This window comes from Marmota marmota, unplaced genomic scaffold, assembly GCF_001458135.2.
Source record: "Marmota marmota marmota unplaced genomic scaffold, marMar, whole genome shotgun sequence".
Lineage (NCBI taxonomy): Eukaryota > Metazoa > Chordata > Mammalia > Rodentia > Sciuridae > Marmota > Marmota marmota.
The window spans coordinates 25,397,683-25,418,114 of NW_026000240.1; the positions used below are offsets into that span (position 1 = coordinate 25,397,683).

Here is a 20,432-nt window from a genome sequence, read left to right on the forward strand (position 1 = left end):
TTCATTAACTTTTGACTTGCTCCACAAAAAGTGGAATTTACAAATGTATTATCCTATGGAATGGTTCTAAGTATGGAGCAAAAAAAAAAAATGGAGAAAAATGTATTATAGGACATATTAAACAAGTTCACTAAAAATGTCATATGGTTTTTCCAGAGTCTGTGATAAGTGTGATTTGTCAGCTTTTTAAAATGTTTAACATGCTCCAATTTATTTTCTTATTCTTTCTATTTATTGTTTAATAAATTTTAATTATTTATTTTTTTATGTGGTGCTTAGGATTGAACCCAGGACCTCACAGGTACTAGGTGAGTGCTCTACCGCTGAGCCACAACCCCAGCCCTCCTATTTATTTAATATTCACTTTACTCCCATTTTGCATTTTTGATTCTACATTCCTTTTCTTCAAGAGAGTCCCCAGTACTATGGAAGCCTCGAAGGACACAGCCCCTGGCTCTGCCTGGCCTCAGTGGAAGCCTGTGTTGGAAGAGGCTGTGACTAAGCCACCCAGGGCCTGCTGGGGGCCAAGAGGTTGGGAGGGGCTTACCTGGTACCTACAAAAGCTTGGCCAGCCCCAAAGACTCACATCCACAGAGCCAGGTCTTAGGGAGAAATGAATGCCTGGAGACCTCTGCCATGAAGACCTACTCTGTGCCAACAGGGCTCACAGCCAGGTGAGGGGCACCAGGCTAGAATTGACCTCCGCAACGCAGGGCACTGCTCACAGCCACATAGATCCATACCAAGGCCAGGCCTGTCATTTATGCCTCAACGACCACCTTAAGAAGTGGCTCCTTTCCTTTTAGACATGAAGAAACTGGAGCTCAGAGAGGTTTGGTGCTTGGTCCAAGTGCAGAGGGAGCTGGGAACAGACTTGATCTTCCCTGGCATGGGGAAGATCATTCCTTAGGGATGACTTGCCCCAGCACCACGTCCCCAGACGCCCCAGTCCGAGGAGTGGCCTGGTTGGGCAGGCTCTGCAATCAGCAGAGAGGACTCTCAGGTCTCCTGCCTGCTGAATTAGTCACATGCCAACTCAGCGCTTCCTCCCAGAAGTCCCTCCCCCTCCGCCAGCCCTCACCCCTCCACCTCTGAACCCAGGTGCTCCACCACCCTGCACGCACTGCCTTGGTTCACCTACTAGCTCATCTGTCTCCTGAAGGCAGGTGTGGCGCATGCGCTCCGCAGCACCGAACACAGCGCATGCTCAGTAAGCTGCACATGAGCCAAGCAACCCTGGGCCAAGCTGGTGCTGGCAGAGCCCGGGGGCCTAAACCAGAATCTCTGCGAGTCAGGCAGCCTCCTCTGCCCCGTCTCCAGGGCTGGCAGGCTGGCCTGCTCTGATACCAGCATACTCCAGGGCTGGCTGGATGCCAGCACCTCTGATTTACTGAGTGGTGGATGTCATCACAGCAATGATCCAAATAAGACTCACCTCGGTGGGCTCTTTGGGGTGGGAGGAATGGGGCCCAGAGGGTGAAACTGGAAACCTGGTCTAGACCCGGGATGTGATGTTAGGTGTGCTGAACACAAACCTCTTTGGCCATGGACCATTTTATCCTGGAGTCCCTGTTGGTCTTCATAGAGCTGTGGGGGCTTCCAACCGAATGCCAGGACCAACCAGGGCATCATAAACTGCTTTATGTACTATCACAGAACATGAGGTTAGCATGGCTTGCTCATCATGAATCTGTCTGGCACCACGACTTTTTTTTTTTTTTTTTTTTTTGGTATCAGGGATTGAACCCAGGGTTGCTTAACCCAGCTCTTTTTTCAACGTTGAGACAGGGCCTCATTAAGTTGCTTAGGGCCTTACTAAGTTGCTGAGACTGGCTTTGCACTTGAGATCCTCCTGCCTCAGTCTCTCTAGATGCTAGGATTGCAGGCGTGCTTCACCATGCCCGGCATGTTTTAAACATTTTTGCGAGAGAGGAACAACTTCTCACTTCCCCCTTCTGCTTCTGAGACGTAGCTTCCTGGGAACCTGCAGAGATGGCAGCACGAGGACTGAGGCTGATGCTGGGAACTGCATATTGTGGGGGTCGCCCCTCTCCAAGGTCCAGTGGGATCTTTACAGTCAGGTGACCAGGGAGTGGGAGGCAGGAAAAGAGGGGACAGAGAAAAGACTTCCTAGCAAGTCCAGGCTGACCTCCCTGAGACAACACCCACCTTCTGTCCAAAGTAGAGCTTGGTGAAGGTGAAGGTCCTCAGGTGGGCACTCTTTTCCCGGATCTTGGGTTCAAGTTTCTCCCGAAACTTGTTCTCCATGATCATGCTGAGGTAGGGCCAGATCTGGGCGATGATCTGTGAGGACAGGAAGAAGCCCTTGGTGGTCAGATATGTGTCCCTGACTGGAGACCCGCATCTGCCCAGGACGGGGTCCTGATTGTCTACAGCCCTGTCCCAGGGGTAGGGGCCCATGGTTCCTATGCTGCAGCACCCACTCCCCTGCCTGCCCCCCCCATCTGTCTGCCTGTCATCTTTCCCCCAGACATCTGATAACTACAGCCGTGATTTCCACTCTTGTGCAGGCAGCAGGACCCCAAGCTTTAGGGGACATTCTGCAGAGCCCCATGGAAATACTCATCCACTAAATCTAATAACATGAAGCCATTTAGCTCCGTGCTAAAATGTAGTCTCATTCTCCTGTGGTTTACACAAAGAGTGAGCAGATGACAGAGGTATGGGAGAAAATATTACAGAAAAAAAGAGTTAGACTGTTTCCTCAGGGATTTTTATTTCCAGCAGTCAGAAAAGGCAGCCTTTTTCTGATTCTGCAGCAGAAAGGCTCCTGGTGCTGGTCTGGGAACACACAGAGGGGACCAAGTTCCCCTTGAAGTCGGTACCTTATATAACCATAATGCATTCAAGAGTCATTTGAAAATTTCTCAATTCCACTATAACCTTACAGAATCCCCATTGTATCTGCAGCCTTTATTGACCAAAATGTCCTTACACAGCATATGAGTGCACTGTTAGAGCATTTAAAACTAACCTATAGACTATTTGGGCTTCACTTTTGTCCTCATGTCCTCCTCTTATTCTAGCAGGAGGGAGGTGGAGATAGCAGGTGCTAGTGGTGGGGGGGGAGGGGCTTGGAGGGGCTGCCGGTGGCGCCCTGCCTGTTGGGTTTGGGCCTTAATTTAAAGATGGACCTCCTTCCCATGCCCCCCTTCCAAACCCATAACTGGAGGAGCCTCGAGGTGTGAGATTTAGGGGTTCACTGTCTCTCTTTTGTAGAGGCCTCTTAAAAGCCCTGGTTCTTTCTGTGGGCTGGTCCCAGCTTCCTGCTGTGTCACTCTCTGGTGCCTCTGGAGTGCAGCCTAGAATGAGGTCTACCTCCCCATGGCAAGGTTCAGGAGGGGCCTCATCCCAATAGCCCTCTACCTCCAATGCCTCTTGAGGCCTGACCTTCAGACATGCAGCAGTCCAGGGTGTGGCTAACACACACACAGGGGACCTCTATAAGGCTTGCTCCAGAGGCCCCAGGCACTGCATTAATCCACAGAAACCTTGCCTCTCCTCCAAAGGCAGAAACCTATTCCCTCCGAATTTTACCCAGAGGCTGGGGTGGGGTGTAGGGAGAGTTTTGATGCACTTTGAAATGACATTTCTAGTAATATAAAACACCAACCATAGATCAACAACTATCAGGAAGTTCTTTCTTATACCTATCCTAAGTTCCTCCTGCTACTGGCTAAGTCTTCTCCCAGAACAAAGGCAAGGGCTGTATTACATCCAGTGTCTGGTGACTTGAGGTGAGGACTGCAGTGGGCCTTCACAAGTTTGGGCAGCTCAGGTAGGAGAGGGACTCAGGTTTCTCATCTGTAAAGTGGGGCTCCTTGCAGGGAGGTTAGAAAGCGACCCTCAGGGCATCTGGCAGTGGTGCCCAAAGGAAGTCACCTAGATGATCTAACAGCAATCATAACAATGACGTCAGTGAAGGAGTAGTTACTCCCATTTTATGGATAAGGAAACCTTCTCAGAGACGTGAGTCAAACTTCTCAAGGTTGCACAGCCACTGTGATGGTGTATCTGGCCTGAAAACCAGGTGAAATCCAGAGCTGTTGTCTACCTAGTGTCTGCCTCTCCCTGCCAAAGTGCTGATCTTGTCAGGGAGTCAGGGAGGGGTCATACTTTTCTCTATACTATTTTCTAACTTTTCTGATGTGCTGGAGTATTAATTTTAGACTTTTTCTTAAAGATAAGAAAACCATCCTGGTGAATGAAGAAAGGGGAGGTTGCTACCCCAGCAGCAGAGGGGACACCTCTGTCCCTCCAGAGCAAGGGAACTGCTGGACCTGAGGTCTTTGTCCCAGCCCCACCCACCTCCCGGCTGCAGCAGGAGACAGGCTGCAGCGAGCACCAGGCGCAGGGAGTCCACCCTCCTGGCCCCGCCCACGGCCTTACCTTGTTGGCCCACTCGACCCGCTCCACGTCCGGGAAGTGGATCTAGGAACAGAAGCCCCGAGGGCAGTTTAGATTGGCGCTGCGTGCCCCACCCCTGGAACGAGGTGCGTGGCTGTGTCGCCCTGCTGTAGCCTGGCAGGTTCCCCCAGTGCACCCAGGCGCTTCCTCCCCGCCCACCTCCCCTAGGTCGCAAGGGCGCTCTCAGCATCCATTGGGCACCCTGCCCTGGCCACTCAGGGCGGCCCTGCCTTCAGGGAGCGCACCCTCTGGTCTGGCAGGTGGTGAACAAACAGCACCTAGGCGGACACCGATTTCGTAGTAGAGGCTGGTTCCTGGGGCAGATGGCACGCTTGTGGGTGGCTCTAGACCTGCAGCGAGCCTGGGAGGATCCCTGCAGTTCCACCCCTCTCCTGGCCCCCAGCCCAGCCCCCAGCCCTGCCTCCAGCCCTGCCCCCAGCCTGGCAGGAAGAGGCCAGGAGCTGGGGGGCGGGGTCTGGAAACTTGTCTTTTGCATATGCAAATAAGCCCCGCCTTCCCTGCCAACACGGGACCACCCCCTCCATAACACCCAGATTTGCTCCTTGGCAAACTCTATCCTGTTACTTGTTTTAGTGACACAAGCTATACATAGTTTCTGGAGCAAAACTAAGCAATGCATGAATTAGCTAAGCAAGAGGGAAAAAAAGGTTTTAGGGAAAGCCACCCTCCAGGGATAACCTCCTTAAGGGGTTAACTTTTCACTGGTAACTGGGGAGGGAGCGTGAGGAGGCTCCTATTCTCCCCCTGACCCGGGCTCCCAGGAACCCCACCAAAGTTGCCCCTTCCTCAGCAGCCTCCGGTTACAGCTTCCTCCAGGGCACAAGCCCCATCCTCTCTGCCTGCACTGTGTGGAGTCCTGGGTGAGCCCCAGTGGGGTGGGTGGGAGGGCAGAGGGGCTAGGTGGAGTGACAGCTCTGCTGGCCTTTGCATGACATGATTTGGAGAGCCCTTAACTCCCTCCTTGCAGGAGTCTCAGGCCACAGCTGTCTCTAGCTTCCCCTGGAGAGAGGGAGGTCTGAGTGAGAGTGTGCAGGGCACCTGGCCCAAAACGTGGAGCAGGAAAATGCTGGCATCGGCATGCACATGGCAGTCCCCGAGCAGAGCATGGGGCCAGCTGGGGATCAGACTCACCATGAGCCTGTGCCACTTCCTCTGGTGGGGAAAGGGCCTGCCCTCCCTTCCCCAGGGCCCAGAAGACACCATCCTCCAAGTGCCAGGCTGTGGGGTGGTTTGGGGATTTGCCCTGAAGGGCCACCCTCGGGACAGAGCCATGCAGTTCTCTTAGGAGCACAGTTTTTAACTCCTTGGAGGTCAGAGGAGGTCAGAGGAGCCCAATGCTTCTCAGACTCTGTGACAGCTCGCCATTTTCCCTGCCGGCCTCAGGTTCCCAGCTCTGGGCAGTGGCCGGTTCTAATGGAGAGGTTAATATTCCAGGTGCTGAAGGAAAACGCTGCATGGTTCCCAGAGGGAGTTCTGCCAGGCCCACGGGAACGGAACTGGGAGAGCAGTGGGCAGCAGCTCAGGTCAGCCGGTCCAGCTCAGGTGTCACCACACATTCCCTGTGGCCATCCTAGGTCAGGTCCAAAGCTGGGAGCCGGGCAAGTGGAAGGAGAGACCCTTTCATTGCTGCCCAGAGGCCTAGAGACGGGCTTTAGCTCATGACTTCTTTCTAGGACTTTCCGTCATCCAGCCACGGACCTTTCCAGTCCCCACCTAGGGCTGCACATGGCATTCCATCTCTGAACCCATTCCCAGCTCCCCTCTGACTGCCTCATTCATTGCCCTCTCAGACCTCACATCCTCCAGGGGGTCTCTCCAGGTCTCCTAAGTGGAGGACAGGTGTCCCTCTAGGGTCTGCTGGTTCTCCATCACACACTTAGTACACCTTATTAGTGCCACTTGGTGTTACTGCCCTGTCCCTTCTAGATGGGAAGTGCTAGAAGGGCTGATGGGTCCCCCAGGTACAGCAGCATGTGAATGCGCACTTGTGGGCTGAAGGGATGTAGGAATGAGTGAATGTCCCCCAAGAGCTCCCAGGCTGGTGCAGGGGGAAGCAGTGAACAGCCCTCTGGGGCCCAGGATCAGACCACGGGGAGGGAGGTGCCAGCCTGACCCTTGCTGGCATCCTCCATCTCAAGCCCCTGCACTTCCCATCCTGCCCAGCGCACAGCTCAGCTTCCTACCCTTGCACATCCCCAGCCCAGGCAGCTCTGCTTCCTTGGGGGCTGGTGATCCTGCTTGGCAGGTCCAACACTGGCCACTGGGAGCTGGTCGGGTGAAGATTCCTGAGCCGCCTCCTTATTCAGAGCATATTGGGGTGGGGCCCTCCAAATTATTTTTAACAAGCTCCTGGCATGGTTCTGGAACCCTGTCAGGGCTGCTTGGGAGGCATCCCTGACCAGCCCACCCCTCACATTCAGGTGACCCACACCCACCCCAAAAAGTGTGGGCAGCCACAGGATGATCAGGCCTACGATGAAATTTTCATGATCCCTCTGCTCCCTGCACCTGTATGTGAGGTTCCTCACTTAGAGGATCTCCATAGACAAATCTGAACTCCTTAAAAGAGCAATTCAGTCCAATAAGAGACCCTCAAGGCACCCCTTTCTGCCACGTGCCCTTGGAGGCTCCTTTTGCCTGAATCTCAATGTCTGTCTTCCCCCTCAGTGAGTGACACCAAGGGTCCAACAATGTTCTTGTGACTGTCTCCAGGTAAGTCTGGAGCACAGAATGACCTCAATGAGACTGACACCTAGTTATACTCAATGTACTGCCACTTTGACATAGACAGATCCATCACAACTTGTCTCTCTTGGATCTTACTAAAGAAATCTTTTCTCCACCCCCAAATTCTCAGAGTTATCCTAAGTTTTTATCTATGAGCGTTCACGCTCAGATCTCCCTGGAATTTTTTGTAGGGGTGAGATAAGATGATTTTCTCTCCCTCAATACTTCCCCAAAGGCAATTTTCCACCAACATATAATAACAACAACAAAAATCCATCTTTCCCTGACTGATGAAGCTACTTCACTCAAAAGCCAGCTTCTCCTATGTACTCTGGTGTGTTTCTGAACTTAGTATTCGACTATACCAGTCTGTTTGTCCGTTCCTGTGCCAGTACCACACTGTTTTCATTACTGTTTTTGCAAAGTGACCTGGGGCAAGGTGATTCCCTTTTTTGTTTTTCTTTTTTTAATTCATTTGGATAATAGTACATGTGTTAATGAGTTTTGCATTACTGTGACAAAATACCTGAGAAAATCGGCGTATAAGGAGGAAAGGTTTGTTTTGGCTCATGGTTTTAGAGGTTTTAGTCTTTGCTTCTTGGCCCTGTAGTGAGGCAGAACATCATAGCAGGAGCACTTGGTAGAGTAAGATGATCAGTCCATAACAAAGAGAAAAATAGAAAGGGGCTGGGCCCCTAATATCACCTTCCCAGGTCATGACACCAATGACCTAACTTCCTTCTACTAAGCCTTACCTTCTACAGGTTTTACCACCTCCCAGTAGTGCCACAGGATGGGGACCAATCCTTTAACACATAGGCGTCTGGGGGACATTTAAGATCTAAACTTTAGCAGTAGATACTTCTTCCATATGAACACTGACACATTTATAACATGAGGTTTTATATCCATGAACAGAATACTTCTTTATTCAGATTTTATTGTATTCCTGTTTAGGATCATAAACCTTTAAACTTTTTCTATTAAAGCCCTGCACATTTTTGTTAGATTACTTTGGGGGTTTTAGAGTTATTAAAAATGGTACTTGACTTTCTGAGCAACTTTGACAAATGTGTTAATAGTTCTAATTGTTCCTTGATCCTCCTTGGTTATGTATAGACATCTGTCATCTGCAAATAATAATTGTCTCTTTTGCTCTCTTTTCCCTTATTTTTCTTGCTTTACTTCATTGGCCAGGACTTCTGATGTTATGCTAAGCAACAGTGGTGACACTAAATAGTCCTGGCTCCTGACCCTCAAGGGACGCTCCTCAAGTTTCGCTGTGAAGCATTTTTCCTGTAGATTTTGGAGGACAGTGCCTGTCAGATTGAGGAAGTTCTTTTTAATTCCCATTTGCTCAAGAGCTTTCCTCATAAATGGGCATTGAACTAGACTCAGTGTGTTCTTGAGCCCACTGACATGGTCATGACCTGTCCCCCATAATCCATTTAAGTGGTCAACTTCAGTGAGGGCTCCTCCTAAGGCAGGACCAGCTCTAGTTCCTGGGATGAATCCCTCTTACCCCAATATATTTATTTAGCTTGATACTTAGGTGGTATACACCTGTGATTCAAAGTGGTCCCTAAAATTTTCATTCCTATACAATCATAACAGATTTTGGGTATAAAGATTTTACAATAACTTGTAAATGTAGAAATTACATAGTTTACTACATCTTACCTATAAAACCTTCTTGGGCTGAGGATTTTGGGGGTAGTCAATTACTATATCATCACTAAATACCATTAGTGCCTTATGGTGTATTTGCGAGGTCTATTTATATCTTATTGTAGTAATTTGGGCAGTTGTATTTTTCTAGAAATGTATCCTCATTTTCAAATTTTGTTGCTATATAGTTTATAATATTTTGTTATTTCTAATCTATCATATCTGTAGTTATTACTTTTTTCATTCAGTATTTTATTTTTAAAAACAAGTATTCTTAATCTTACTTTTAAAAATAAATTTTAAAAAATTCTTTTAAATTTTGCTGTTCTTGTTGCAAACAGTCTTGCCAATGGTTTTGCTTTCACAGAGGAATAGCTTTTGTTATTTTTTCCCTTTATTTAAAAAATATTATTCATTTTCATCTTCATATTTATTATTCCTTCTTTCTTTAAATCTGTTGCTCTTTTATGGATTTTAGAGTTGAGCTTCATGAGTCAGAGGTGAATCATGTTTTTAATTTTTCTTTTTTTATGATAGATTCAAAGTTACAAATTCCCCTACAATTGTTGACATAAAATTGTGTTATTCTGCTCTCATTTTTTTTTTCTGATTATCTTTATGACTTCCTCTGCATGAGTTTTTTTAACAGTAATATTTAAAAATATCCAGTCGTGTGATCTCTACAGCTTTGTCTTTATTACTGTCTTGTAACTCCATTTCTTTGTGGTCTGAACAAGGGTGGAATATATTGATGGCTCCCTGTGGCCTGGTCCATGATTAATTCCTGTGACTGTTCCATGTGTGATCAAGTTACTAATCCCGTCCTTCCAGCCGAGCTCAATCCTTGTCTGCTTATCATTTTCAGAAAGGGATATATTAAAATTTCCAAGCCCGACCCTTGGTTAATCTACTTCCTCTTGTCAGTGGCTGACTTAAGATGTCAAGTTTATATTACCCAGTAGGAGTCCGTGATTATATCTTAACAGTTACTCTTTGTGAACATTCAATATCCTTCTTGCCCTTCTATTTGAGTTATATTCTAAATATTTTGTCTAATATGAAAATTGCTATTTGAACATTTTGTTTCAAAATTGCCCAGATCTATATTTCCCCATCCCATTTTCTCAACCTTTTTGAATTGTCATCGTTTCATGTCATTTAATACCTACCTAATCCCCTTATTGGCCTCACTTTATACACAGGGAAGCTGAGGCTCAAGAGCTTATGTGACATACAGTCACCAGCCATGGAGTGCCAGGGCTGAGGTCAGGACCCAGGTCTGTCTGACCACGGAGTCGGCTTTTCCGTTCCATCCCCCTCCCTCCTTATAAGACATGTGCTTCCTTCTTTTATAGAAGGTCTGGTTTAACAAGGATCACTGTCCTCATAACAGGCCATGCCCTACAGGGCATTCACACACACCGGGGACAGTCCCTAGGCACTTTCATTTGATACTCCTAATACTCCATAAGGTGAAGAGCAAAGATATAATTATCCTCATTTTACAGATGAGGAGAGATTCCCAGAGACTAGTTACTGCCTGCCAAGATTACCCAAGTGACCAGAACCCAGAGCTTCTCATAGGCACCGTGACTTGAGCCCAGCCCTCACATCTTTTTCTCACTCATTAGTCCCTTCCCCTCCTCCATCTGAAACAGCCTAGCTTTTAAAGTTCATTCCCTACTGCTTTTCTAATCCATTCCTTGTGTGTTTAAAATTCTGCCTCAGCCTTTCCTTCTGCAAGATGGGTACAGTACTGCCAATACCGCTGGTTCCAGATAAGAGGAAATGAGACTGTAGCAAGGTCCTCAGGGCCCTTCTTGGTTCAGAGGGAGTGTTCCAGAGGTGAGAACTTCTGTTGGAAATTGTGCAGACACTCTGACCTCTACGACCTCAAGTACATAAAGAAAAAGGTCACCAGGGCTATGTGTCCAATTCTGCCTGACCCAAAGCCCAGCAAATTCTCCGCTGAGTTTCCTAGTGCCTCAGGCCCTAAACTTTGAGAACCACCACTGAAAAAGCATGAACAGAGCACAGGAGAAAGTCAAGAAGGAACAGGCTGGTTCTTTTCCTGGCCTTCACTGACTGGTGGAGAGTCTGTGCCCCAGATACCAACAGCCACTGATAGGCAGGGCCCAAGGCTTTGCAAAGCACCTGTGTGACACTCTGCCCAATGGGGCTGCTCCTTAGGGAGGCCTGGCAAAGGTGCCCAATCAGAGCCTCTGTCTTGTCTTTCCCCACTAGGGAGACAGAGAGAAGGCAGAAGATGAAGATGCATGATGCTCATCGGTCTGAGTCCTAAAGTCACTGAGCTTGTGTTCCAGTTCCCCAGGAGGCTAGAGTCTCTGGGACCAGCTGGTGGGGAGATGCCCCACACCACCTGGCAATGCAGAGTCAGGCGGTGGTTCTCAGATCTTAGAGTGCAAAATGACTTCCTGAGCCCTCCTTAAAAGGCAGATTCTGGGTCAGAGAGTCTGATTCAGGAGGACAGGGCCAGGTGGGCAAGCTCCCCTGTGGTTCAGATCTTGGCGATGGACATGGAAGAATGAGGGGACAGTACTGCCCAGCTTGGAGGGCCTGCTCAGGCCTCGACGAAGATGTCTTCTCCCCACCCCTTCCCAACTGGAGCTCCAAAGTCACAATCTGGCTGATGGGTGGTCACTTCTGGGTGACACTGCTATGTCACCAGATTCTCACCAGCACCCTATGGACCTCCGTTCTTTTACAAAGGGACCTCTCCCCTGAAGATCGAGGGCGAGAAGGCAAAAATCACAGCTTGAGTATGATTTTGCCTGGCTCTGAGGCTGCCTTCCCCCTGAAAGGTGAGCCACCCCCCCCCTCCGCCTCCTATCTGCAGCCAGGTGGGTGGGTAGGAAGTACGGCCACAGGGTGGCAGATCAGGTCTGGTCTTCATTTCCTTTAGCCTCAGGTTTCTCACAAGGATGAGCTGTTACTTCTCTGCCCAGATCCACAATCCAGAGAGAGAACAGAGGCAAATCCACTTGTACATGGTTTAGGGCTGGGGACAACTCCAGTTCTCTAGCAAGTTGCATTCCCAAAGAAACCTGTCCACTATCTTGACTGATGTATGCAGGTGAGAATGTTTCCCCTAGGTAGGCCCAGAAAATCCCAAAGATGCCCAAGCACAAAGTCCTGGCCCAAGATCTCTGACCCCTGACACACCACACAGAGAGGTTTAAATAGATCACAGCCTCCATCTGGGGCCTCCCTAAACTAACACACCTCTTGATGCTGTTCCCATCCTTAGGCCAAAGCCTTCCAGAAAAAAAGTGGGCTGATATTTTAATAATGGCATTTTGAGACATTGGCAAGGGATAGGCAGTAATGAGATCTTAAGGGGGAGGCACAGACTGGAAAGAAGGATCAAGTCTGTCAGAATCCCCAGCAAGCAGAGGCCACCAAAGAAGGTACATCAACACTCCTTTTCTTGTGTGTGTGGTACTGGAGATTGAACCCAGGGCTTCATGCATGCTAGCATGCTAAGCAGTGCTGTACCACCGAGCTCATCCCCAGCCCAGTGCATTTTATTCTAAGACAGCATCTTGCTAAGTTGCTGAAGCTGACCTCCAATTTTTGATCCTCCTGCCTCAGCCTCCTGAGTTGCAGGGATTACAGGCATGGGCCACTGTACCCAGCCTCAACACTTCATCTTTAGGTGGTAATCCTGTGTTTTATTTCTTAAAAACGGATTCCAGAGCAATAAGATTCCAAAAAATAAGAGAGAATGAAAATTATTCCAGAGCAATAAAAGAATGGAAGCAGATGGACGACTGCCCCCCCCCAATGGGGCTGAAGCCTTGGGGGGCCTACAAAGAACAGCCTGGAGTTGGGGTGGGAGGTCTTAACAGGAGCTTTGGGCCACCAGACCCTCTCAGGAGGAGGCAGAGGACTAGGGGATTCACTTAAAGGGACCCCCAGTCATTTGGTGGATTCTGTCCCCCACCATGGGGATGTTAGTCCCTCCCAGACTACCATGTACAGAGACATGCACAGATCCTTAGGTACATGCCTGCACACATGCAGATGTACACACACCCAGAGTTACAGAAACTACATGGATACAGACACAGAATCACACATGCAAAGATACACCTCAGATACACACAACTCAGCTGGACCTCCAAGCAGAACTCAGCAGATGAAGCTCCCAAGACACCCCTCAGTGACAAGAACACTAAGACCCAGGGACCCGTCACCTTTTGCAAAGGAGTAAGGGCTCAGAGCACACAGGGACAGCTGAGCTAGAGCAGATTTTTAAAGGAGTTAGGAAGACTTCAGTGAGCCAGTTAGGTTTGTTAAGGCTTAGAAATTCAAAAACTTATCTTCTTGCTCATCAAACTAATAAAAGTGTAAAAATAATAATACTCAGTACTGGTAAGGCCACAGTGGAGTGGGCAGAAGTGTTTGAAATGTTCATAACCTTTTTCTTCTTTTTTTCTTTTTTTAGTGTAAGAGTAGAATTTATTTAAGGGTGACTAGAAACTGAACTCCCATAGAACTAGAGGGCACCAGAGAAGGGTTCCTGAAATATTCATAAGCAGCTTCCTATGTTCAAATGTTCATAGCATAACTTCTAGGAATCTATGCTAAAGAAAATGGGAAATGCGGATTAGGATTTATATAGCATTTACTGTAGCACTCATTGAACAGATTTTCACTGAGGGCCTACTCTGTTCTGCACATGGGACTGGGAGCTGAGGGTACAGAAATAAGCAAGAGGCATGCCTTGCTGTAAAGAGAATTCAGTCTGGAGGAAAAGTCAGGCACACCAATTGGTAGATTCCAATCAGCATGGGAAGCAGACAGATAAGAAACTCAGGATCCTGTGGGATCCTGAGCACAGGGCTTGGCCTGGAGGATGAGTCACAGAACCCAGGCTGGCAGATCACAGGAAGAAACTCCAGACAGAGGAACCACAACCCCCTCTGCTAGCCACGAAGAGGGAAAACTTGGAATTGAAATAACTGACATCAGAGAAATAATTCAGTCACTGCGGTAGTCATATTGAGGCTACCACAGTGCTTAAAAGTGTTTATGGAGAATGGAAGACGTCTGTAATATAAAGAACATCAAAAATAAGGGGCGGGGGGTGTATGGAGATGCGGGAGATTTTAAAGCTGTTTTCACCTACCTTCTATGTTCAGGAAGTGCGGCCCACTATAACCATGTAGCTCTGGGTGGAGGAATCATAAATGCTTATTCCAATTTTGTCTTTTAGGTCATTTCCAAATATTCTACAAGGGGGTGTACGTTTACTTTTCTAAGCAGAAAAATCAGGTTTTTAGCCAGTGATGTTAAAAAAAAAAAAAAAAAAGTCAATACGACATGGGCACAGGAATGAGTGGGTGGTTCTGGGCTTTTGAAATGTCCTACAGTCCACAAAGTCCTTGGTTATTTCTCTGTTTCAAGGGTTTATGAGTCATGCCTTCTCCTGGGGCTTCTTGGGCGGAGCATCCCTGCCCTCCTCCTCCTGTAGGGCTGACAGGCCCTGGGTCCTGGATCCCTGTGTGACCCAAGGGGTCTAGTGTCGTCTCCTTGCTGGAAGTACAGGACATGTGAAAAGAAGGCTGCTTTGTCCTTGTCATTGGTCCTGAGAGGGCAGGAAAACATCTTAAGTTCTTCCCTCAGTATTTACTGAGGGGGAGGAGGAAAAAGGAAATCTCTGCCTCAAGCATATGTGAACTGTTCTGTGCTGTCAACTCCAGCTTTCCAGAGATTAGCAATCCCTGGATCTGGCCTGGGACAAGAGACTCGGCATGGAGTGGGGTGAAGAAGGTGGGAAGCCAGGTCCAAGGGTCTTGCTTCCCAACGTAGCTGAGAAGTGACCCTCACAGGCCTTTGGGGATAGCTTGTACCTCCCAGAGACTCCTCTGAAGTCACTGGAGACATTTCCAAGGAAGCACCACCTCTGTCTGCTCTTGGGTCTTTGGGCCAGGAGCCAAATGAAGCCAGCGATCAGTTCTCTACACCTTTCTGCTCCCTGGAGAGGGGACTGCCACATAGGAAAAGGACAGAACTGTCCTCACCCTTGGCCCCGATACTCATCCACCAGTGACCTCCTAGTCACTCAGGTCCTTGGGCAACCTGGGCACTCCTTGCCTAGAAGGATGGAGTGGGCAGTCTCCTGTGAGTTTGAGTATGTAAGTCCCAGAGCCTATGCACCCTAAGATGAGATGATGTACCCAAGTGACCAAACCTGTGGAAAGCTCACGTTATAGAGCAACTTCTTCAAGGAACGCCTCCAGGGCACGTCCAGGGTAGGTTCTCCCCAAGCCTGCTCAGCACCCTGGACTGCGACCTCACAGGACTGCTCACACTGTCTCAGAAAGGCTGCCCTCATGAGTCTGAATCCCATCCCACACAACAGTTCCTCAAGGCCCAGGGCCATGTGTCATTCATGTTCGTGGCCCAGCCTGCAGCGCTGGACCTCACACGTCGCAAGCCCTGTGTTGACGGAGCACAGGAATGAATGCCGGGATGCCTGAGATCCCTGTGCGGGGCTTGGAGGGAAGCAAGCCCACACTCTGTCACTCCTGTTGCCCAATCCTGACCCAGGACATGATAAGTCTATGAGGCATCACTAGTACATGGGGCAGAAACTCAAGGGCATGACTAAAACCTGCCTGCCTCTTCCTTCCGAGGGTAGATCTGACTCCAAGCCAACTTCCAGGGTAGGTTTCCCAGAGTTGCAGGGACCTCAAGGATAAAAAGTTCTGCCTGATTCTAAGCAGTCCCGATGTTTCCAACTGGGTTCCATGGCACCATGTATGGATGAAGCTTATGATCTCATCTGAGAATGCCCAGGCTAGCTCAGAGCTGGCACTGAGTTTACTTCCTCTAATTAACTGAAGTATCAATATGGAACAGACTTTGAGAGCCCAGGCCCTAGAATAATCTCTACTCCACCCACAGAAAGAATCCTCAACTCCCAGCACCAGAAAAATGAGGCCCTCAGTCCCTGGTTATCTAAATGACCAGGAAGGAGGCTTTGCCAGAGGAGCAAACCCCCTCCCACCCCTGTGAGCATCCATCAGATTCCAGGCCCTCACCTCCCGCCAGCAGATGCACAAGGGAGGGTTGATCATCCCAGCAAAGCTGCCAAATGACCGCTATCCACTAGCAGGACAGCAAACCGGCTAGACCCCAAACCACAGATGAATCGCCAAGTTCTCTCAGAATTCCTCCCCTCTCTCCCCTACCTCGGGCTATTTTCCTACAAAATGGCCCTCATTTCCATGTATGCCACCTCACCTGGAGCAAGGTAAGGCTCCACCAGGCTTCCCTCCTCACACAAGCCCTGTTATGGCAGAGGCAAAATAAATACCTGGTAAACAAACTAAATATGCAATTGGTGCTCTGATCAATGGCTCCATGAAAAACCTGGAAATGCACAGATCAGTGAAGGGCCAGTCCTGTGCTGTGGAGCAGTCGAGATTACCCAACGACAATGGTCCTAAGGGCCCCCAGCATGATGGTTGAGCTCTGAAGGTTGGTGGGTGAGCACTCACTGGGGTTCCATGTAGCTGGAGTGCCACCAACCACAGAGCAGGCTGGAGTCCCACCAAGGGCCTCCTCCTCTATAGTCAACCAGTTCTCGAGGGACACATTTATTGCTGGGACACTTGGTCATCAGTTTCACAGCTAAGATTTTTATATTAGTTAGGAGGTCTAGAAACTTGAGGAGCATACAGGGACAGCCCTTACTGAGCACCCACTTCTACCTGGTTCCAAACAAGTGGTTTTTCAAGCATTCAACTCACACAACCACACATGAGAACTCTAGGACTGGGCTCTCTAAGGCCTACGGCTGACTATTATCAAGCCCCCCATTTGTCACTGTGCTGCACACGGTCCCCAATCCCTGACAAGGAGGACTGACTCAGGTGACTCTTGATTCCTTCGAAAATATATCTAAAAATTGGACTGGGGTTGTGGCTCAGTGGTAGAGCACTTGCCTAGCATGTGGGAGGCACTGGGTTCAATTCTCAGCACTGCATATAAATAAAATAAAGGTACATTGACAATTAAAAAACCTTAAAATATATATATATGTGTGTGTGTATGTGTATGTATGTGTGTGTATATATATATATATATGTATATATCTCCAAAAGCTGTGCCAGAGGAACACCCTTCCATGAACATGCAGCCCCACCCTTCTCAGAGGGTGAGGAGCCAGGGCCACCTCTACCTCCTTCACGTGGCCAGCCATGATCACAAGACAAAAGGATCCACAGGTCTTTACTCATGGTCCCCTTTGAAGCAGAGGAGTCCTTCCTCCTAGTCCCATCTCCTGAGAAAGGGTGCCTAGAAGAGGGGCAGGACTGTATGAGGTGTGAACTGAAATCAGACATCAGGCTGGCATGGCTCTGAAAGACCATCCACGTCCACGTCCACGTCCAGGTCCAGCAAGGGAGAGTGATCTCTATGGTCACCTGAAGACAGCAACTTGGAGCAATGTGCTGAGAGGACACTAAGACCGAGCAAGAGAGAGGAGGGCATGACCGAGAGCTGACCGGCAATGACAGCCGTAGCCTGGAGCCGGCAGTGGACAGGGAAGGATGTCCTCTCCAGGTCAGCCTGGTCTTGGCCTTTACCCCATCACAGGAACTGGGGAAAAGGTGTCCTTTCCAAGCAGCTCGAGAAGCGGCAGATGGGCTGGCTAAGCCACCTGCCCACTCACAGGGTACTATTATTGTACAACTTGTACAACTGGGCCAGGCGGTCCTGAGTGTGGCAGTCACACAGGAGGCCCTTGAGACCCTCGACTTCTTTTTTTTTTCTTTTCAAGTCCCTCACTATGGATTTTCCATCTGGTAATTTATAAAAATGTTTCTTGGATGCCAAAGGAGGTAGGAAGCTATCATAAGCCATCGCTCCCTCTTCCTTGGAAGGAAATCAGTTCTCAAAAACAGAAAGGCATATTAGAAGGTCAGCTTGTAAATGATAAAGAGCTGGGCAAGGGCCCCATCTCCCTTCGCCTTCATAAACAGTGTGTTCCCAGGGAGGCAGACCCACGTGTGCTGAGAAAACCAACCTCCCTGGGCCTGCCTCTCATTCTAGAGTCCCAAACCCAGTAACAAATACCCAGAAAACATCCTGCAAGGTTCCAAGATCCCCATCTCACCCGACTCTAGAAGCCACAGAGCATCTAGATTCATACACCTCTTATCTCCTCAGGGTCCCCACTACCAATATCTTGGTTCAAATAATTTTCCTGATTGGTCTCCATCCTCCTGCCAGGCCTCGCCAAACCTTCCAGTTTCCTTGTAGCCTTGAGAATCAGGCCCAACCTCCATCACACCTACCTCAACGTGGCCCTTCCCACATAGGTTAGTCAGGCTGAGGGCAGGCTACTTGGTCACAGAGTGGCCAGCCACAATGGCCTCCCTTAGCCTGGAACTCCTATGCAGTACCACTGCCTCCACCCAAAATGTTATCCAGGCCCTGGCCCTTCAAGCTGGCCAGCCAAGAGAGTCTGGAAAACCCAGGTTTAGGCCAGGCTCTTCTTAAGGCACTGTCAATAGGCAGGAGGCTAAGGTCTGATGGCAACTTGATATGGAAACCAGGTAGGGCGTCCTTCACTCCGGGCCTTTGACCCAACTGGACCCTATCAGGCTCTTGTCTCGGGTTACCCTGGGGCCTCTATGGTAATTACTGGTTATGCATCTGTTTCCCACCTGAGGCTGCCCTCTTAGTAGGAGACACATTATCATGGTCCTCCAAGCCCCATGCCCAGCTGGGTCAGACCTGGGAGATGGATGGTCTGTGTGGTGAAAACCCAGGGAGTACCTTCTTGGGTTGAGACCGAGGACCCTGTTAAGTTCTATGTTGTTCCTGGGGTCTCTTGCCACAACAGAGGCCAGAGCTATCTCCGTGGGGCTGCGGGGGAAGATGTCAATGCCCCTGCAGGATCTGATTCTTGTCCTAGTTTCAGAAATGCTGCCTTTGCTTAAAGCAAAGTGTCTAGAGGCCTCCCTGTACAGGAAGGGGAGAAAAGTGGTGCTGTTACTGGACAAGTTCTCATGGTCTACTCTCATCACTGAAGCCACAACCAGTTCATAACAGGTCTACCAGGTAGCCTGGGCTCCCTTAACCGTAAGCAAGGGGGTATGGACAGGTCAGGTCTGCTCTCTGGGTCCACACCTTTCAGAATCACAAACTCCATAAAACTACCAGGATGAACAAGATCCCTTCCAAAGAAATTCATTTTCTGCTTAAGTCTCTACAATGAGACGCCCCAAACACTCCCCCCCACAAGGGTTGCTACTACTCTAGGAAAGTGGTTAATATAATTTTTTTCCAAAATGCATCCTTATTAGAAGTCTTTGCTTTCACATTATAGATATTATGTGAAGTGTTACAAGTTGAATCTTGCCCCACCTCTTAAGCTCTAATGGGTACCCAAGAATGTGACTGTACTTGGAGATAATTTCTTTTTTTTTTCTCTCCTTTTTTTTCCCTCCTTCTTTGGTAATGGGAATTGAACCCATGGGCGCTTAATTACTGAGCAATATCCCCAGCCCTTTTAAATATATTATTTAAAGACAGGGTCTTACTAGTTGCTGAGGCTGGCTTTGAACTTGTGATCCTCCTGCCTCAGCCTCCTGAGCCACTAGGAGATAGTCTGTTTTTAAATATATTTATTTTTTAGGTGTAGATGGACACAACACAATGCCTTTATTTTTATGTGGTGCTGAGGATCAAACCCAGGTCCTGCTAGGGGAGTGCTCTACTGCTGAACCACAATCCCAGCCCAGGAGATAGTCTTTTAAAGATGTAATTGAGTTAAATTGAGGCCACCAGAAGAGACTTTAATCCGTTATGACCGCTGTCTGGAGGAAATTTGGAGCAGAAAAAGACCATGTGAAGACATGGAGAGAAGTGGTTATCCATAAACAAAGGAGAGAGGTCTCAGAAGAAATCAACCTTGCAGATAACCTGATCTTGGGTTTATCTGTCCCCAGAATTGTGGAATAATAAATTTTTGTTTAAGCTACCCAGTCTACCATACTTTGTTATAGCAGCCCTAAACTAAATCCAACAAATTTTAAGCTCTGGTTTGTCTCAGTTAAGTAGGTGTTAGTTTTTCTAGTATTTCATCTCCAACCCCAATTATGAAGGCTATTATTGGCAGGTGTAAGGAATCTACTACCATCGAGAAGGATTTGAGAGTCCAAACCTGAGGAAATGTGGAGTTTGAGGGCCTCTGGGCATTTCCCCCTGTGGGCTTGGGTGTACCCAGAGGGAATCTGAGAAGCCAGAGTCCCCCGTAACAGAGGGGCTCATCTGTCACCGGCCAACCTTTGGAAATGGACCGAACTCTCCTATCGCCAATGTTTGCCAAACTCTCCTGATCATAAGAATCACCCAGGGCGCCTGGGTGCCACCCTGGAAGTTCGTGGTGAGTCCAGACTCGTTTTAAGTGAGCCAGGTGATTCTCAAGACCAGATGAGTCTGAGAAACTCTAGGTCAGGCCGTTCCAAACCAGGAGGCGGGAATGTCCTTGGACCAAGAGTGTGCCCGTGCATCCCTATCAGGCGGAGGGAGCCAGAGCGCCGGTGGCC

The 20,432-nt window shown here is 48.8% G+C and overlaps 1 protein-coding gene across 4 annotated transcripts in view; it reads right to left on the bottom strand.

The window, feature by feature from the left end:
- Esyt3 (extended synaptotagmin 3) overlaps positions 1–20,432 on the bottom strand; it is a 46,634-nt gene that overhangs the window by 25,165 nt on the left and 1,037 nt on the right. For all 4 annotated transcript variants that reach the window (XM_048794331.1, XM_048794330.1, XM_015487002.2 and 1 more), the window contains exons 2-3: positions 4,411–4,452; positions 2,170–2,304 (exon numbers count right to left, since the gene is read on the bottom strand). In XM_048794331.1, coding sequence (XP_048650288.1) covers positions 2,170–2,304; positions 4,411–4,452 — 177 coding nt within the window. The remainder of the gene's footprint in view (positions 1–2,169; positions 2,305–4,410; positions 4,453–20,432) is intronic.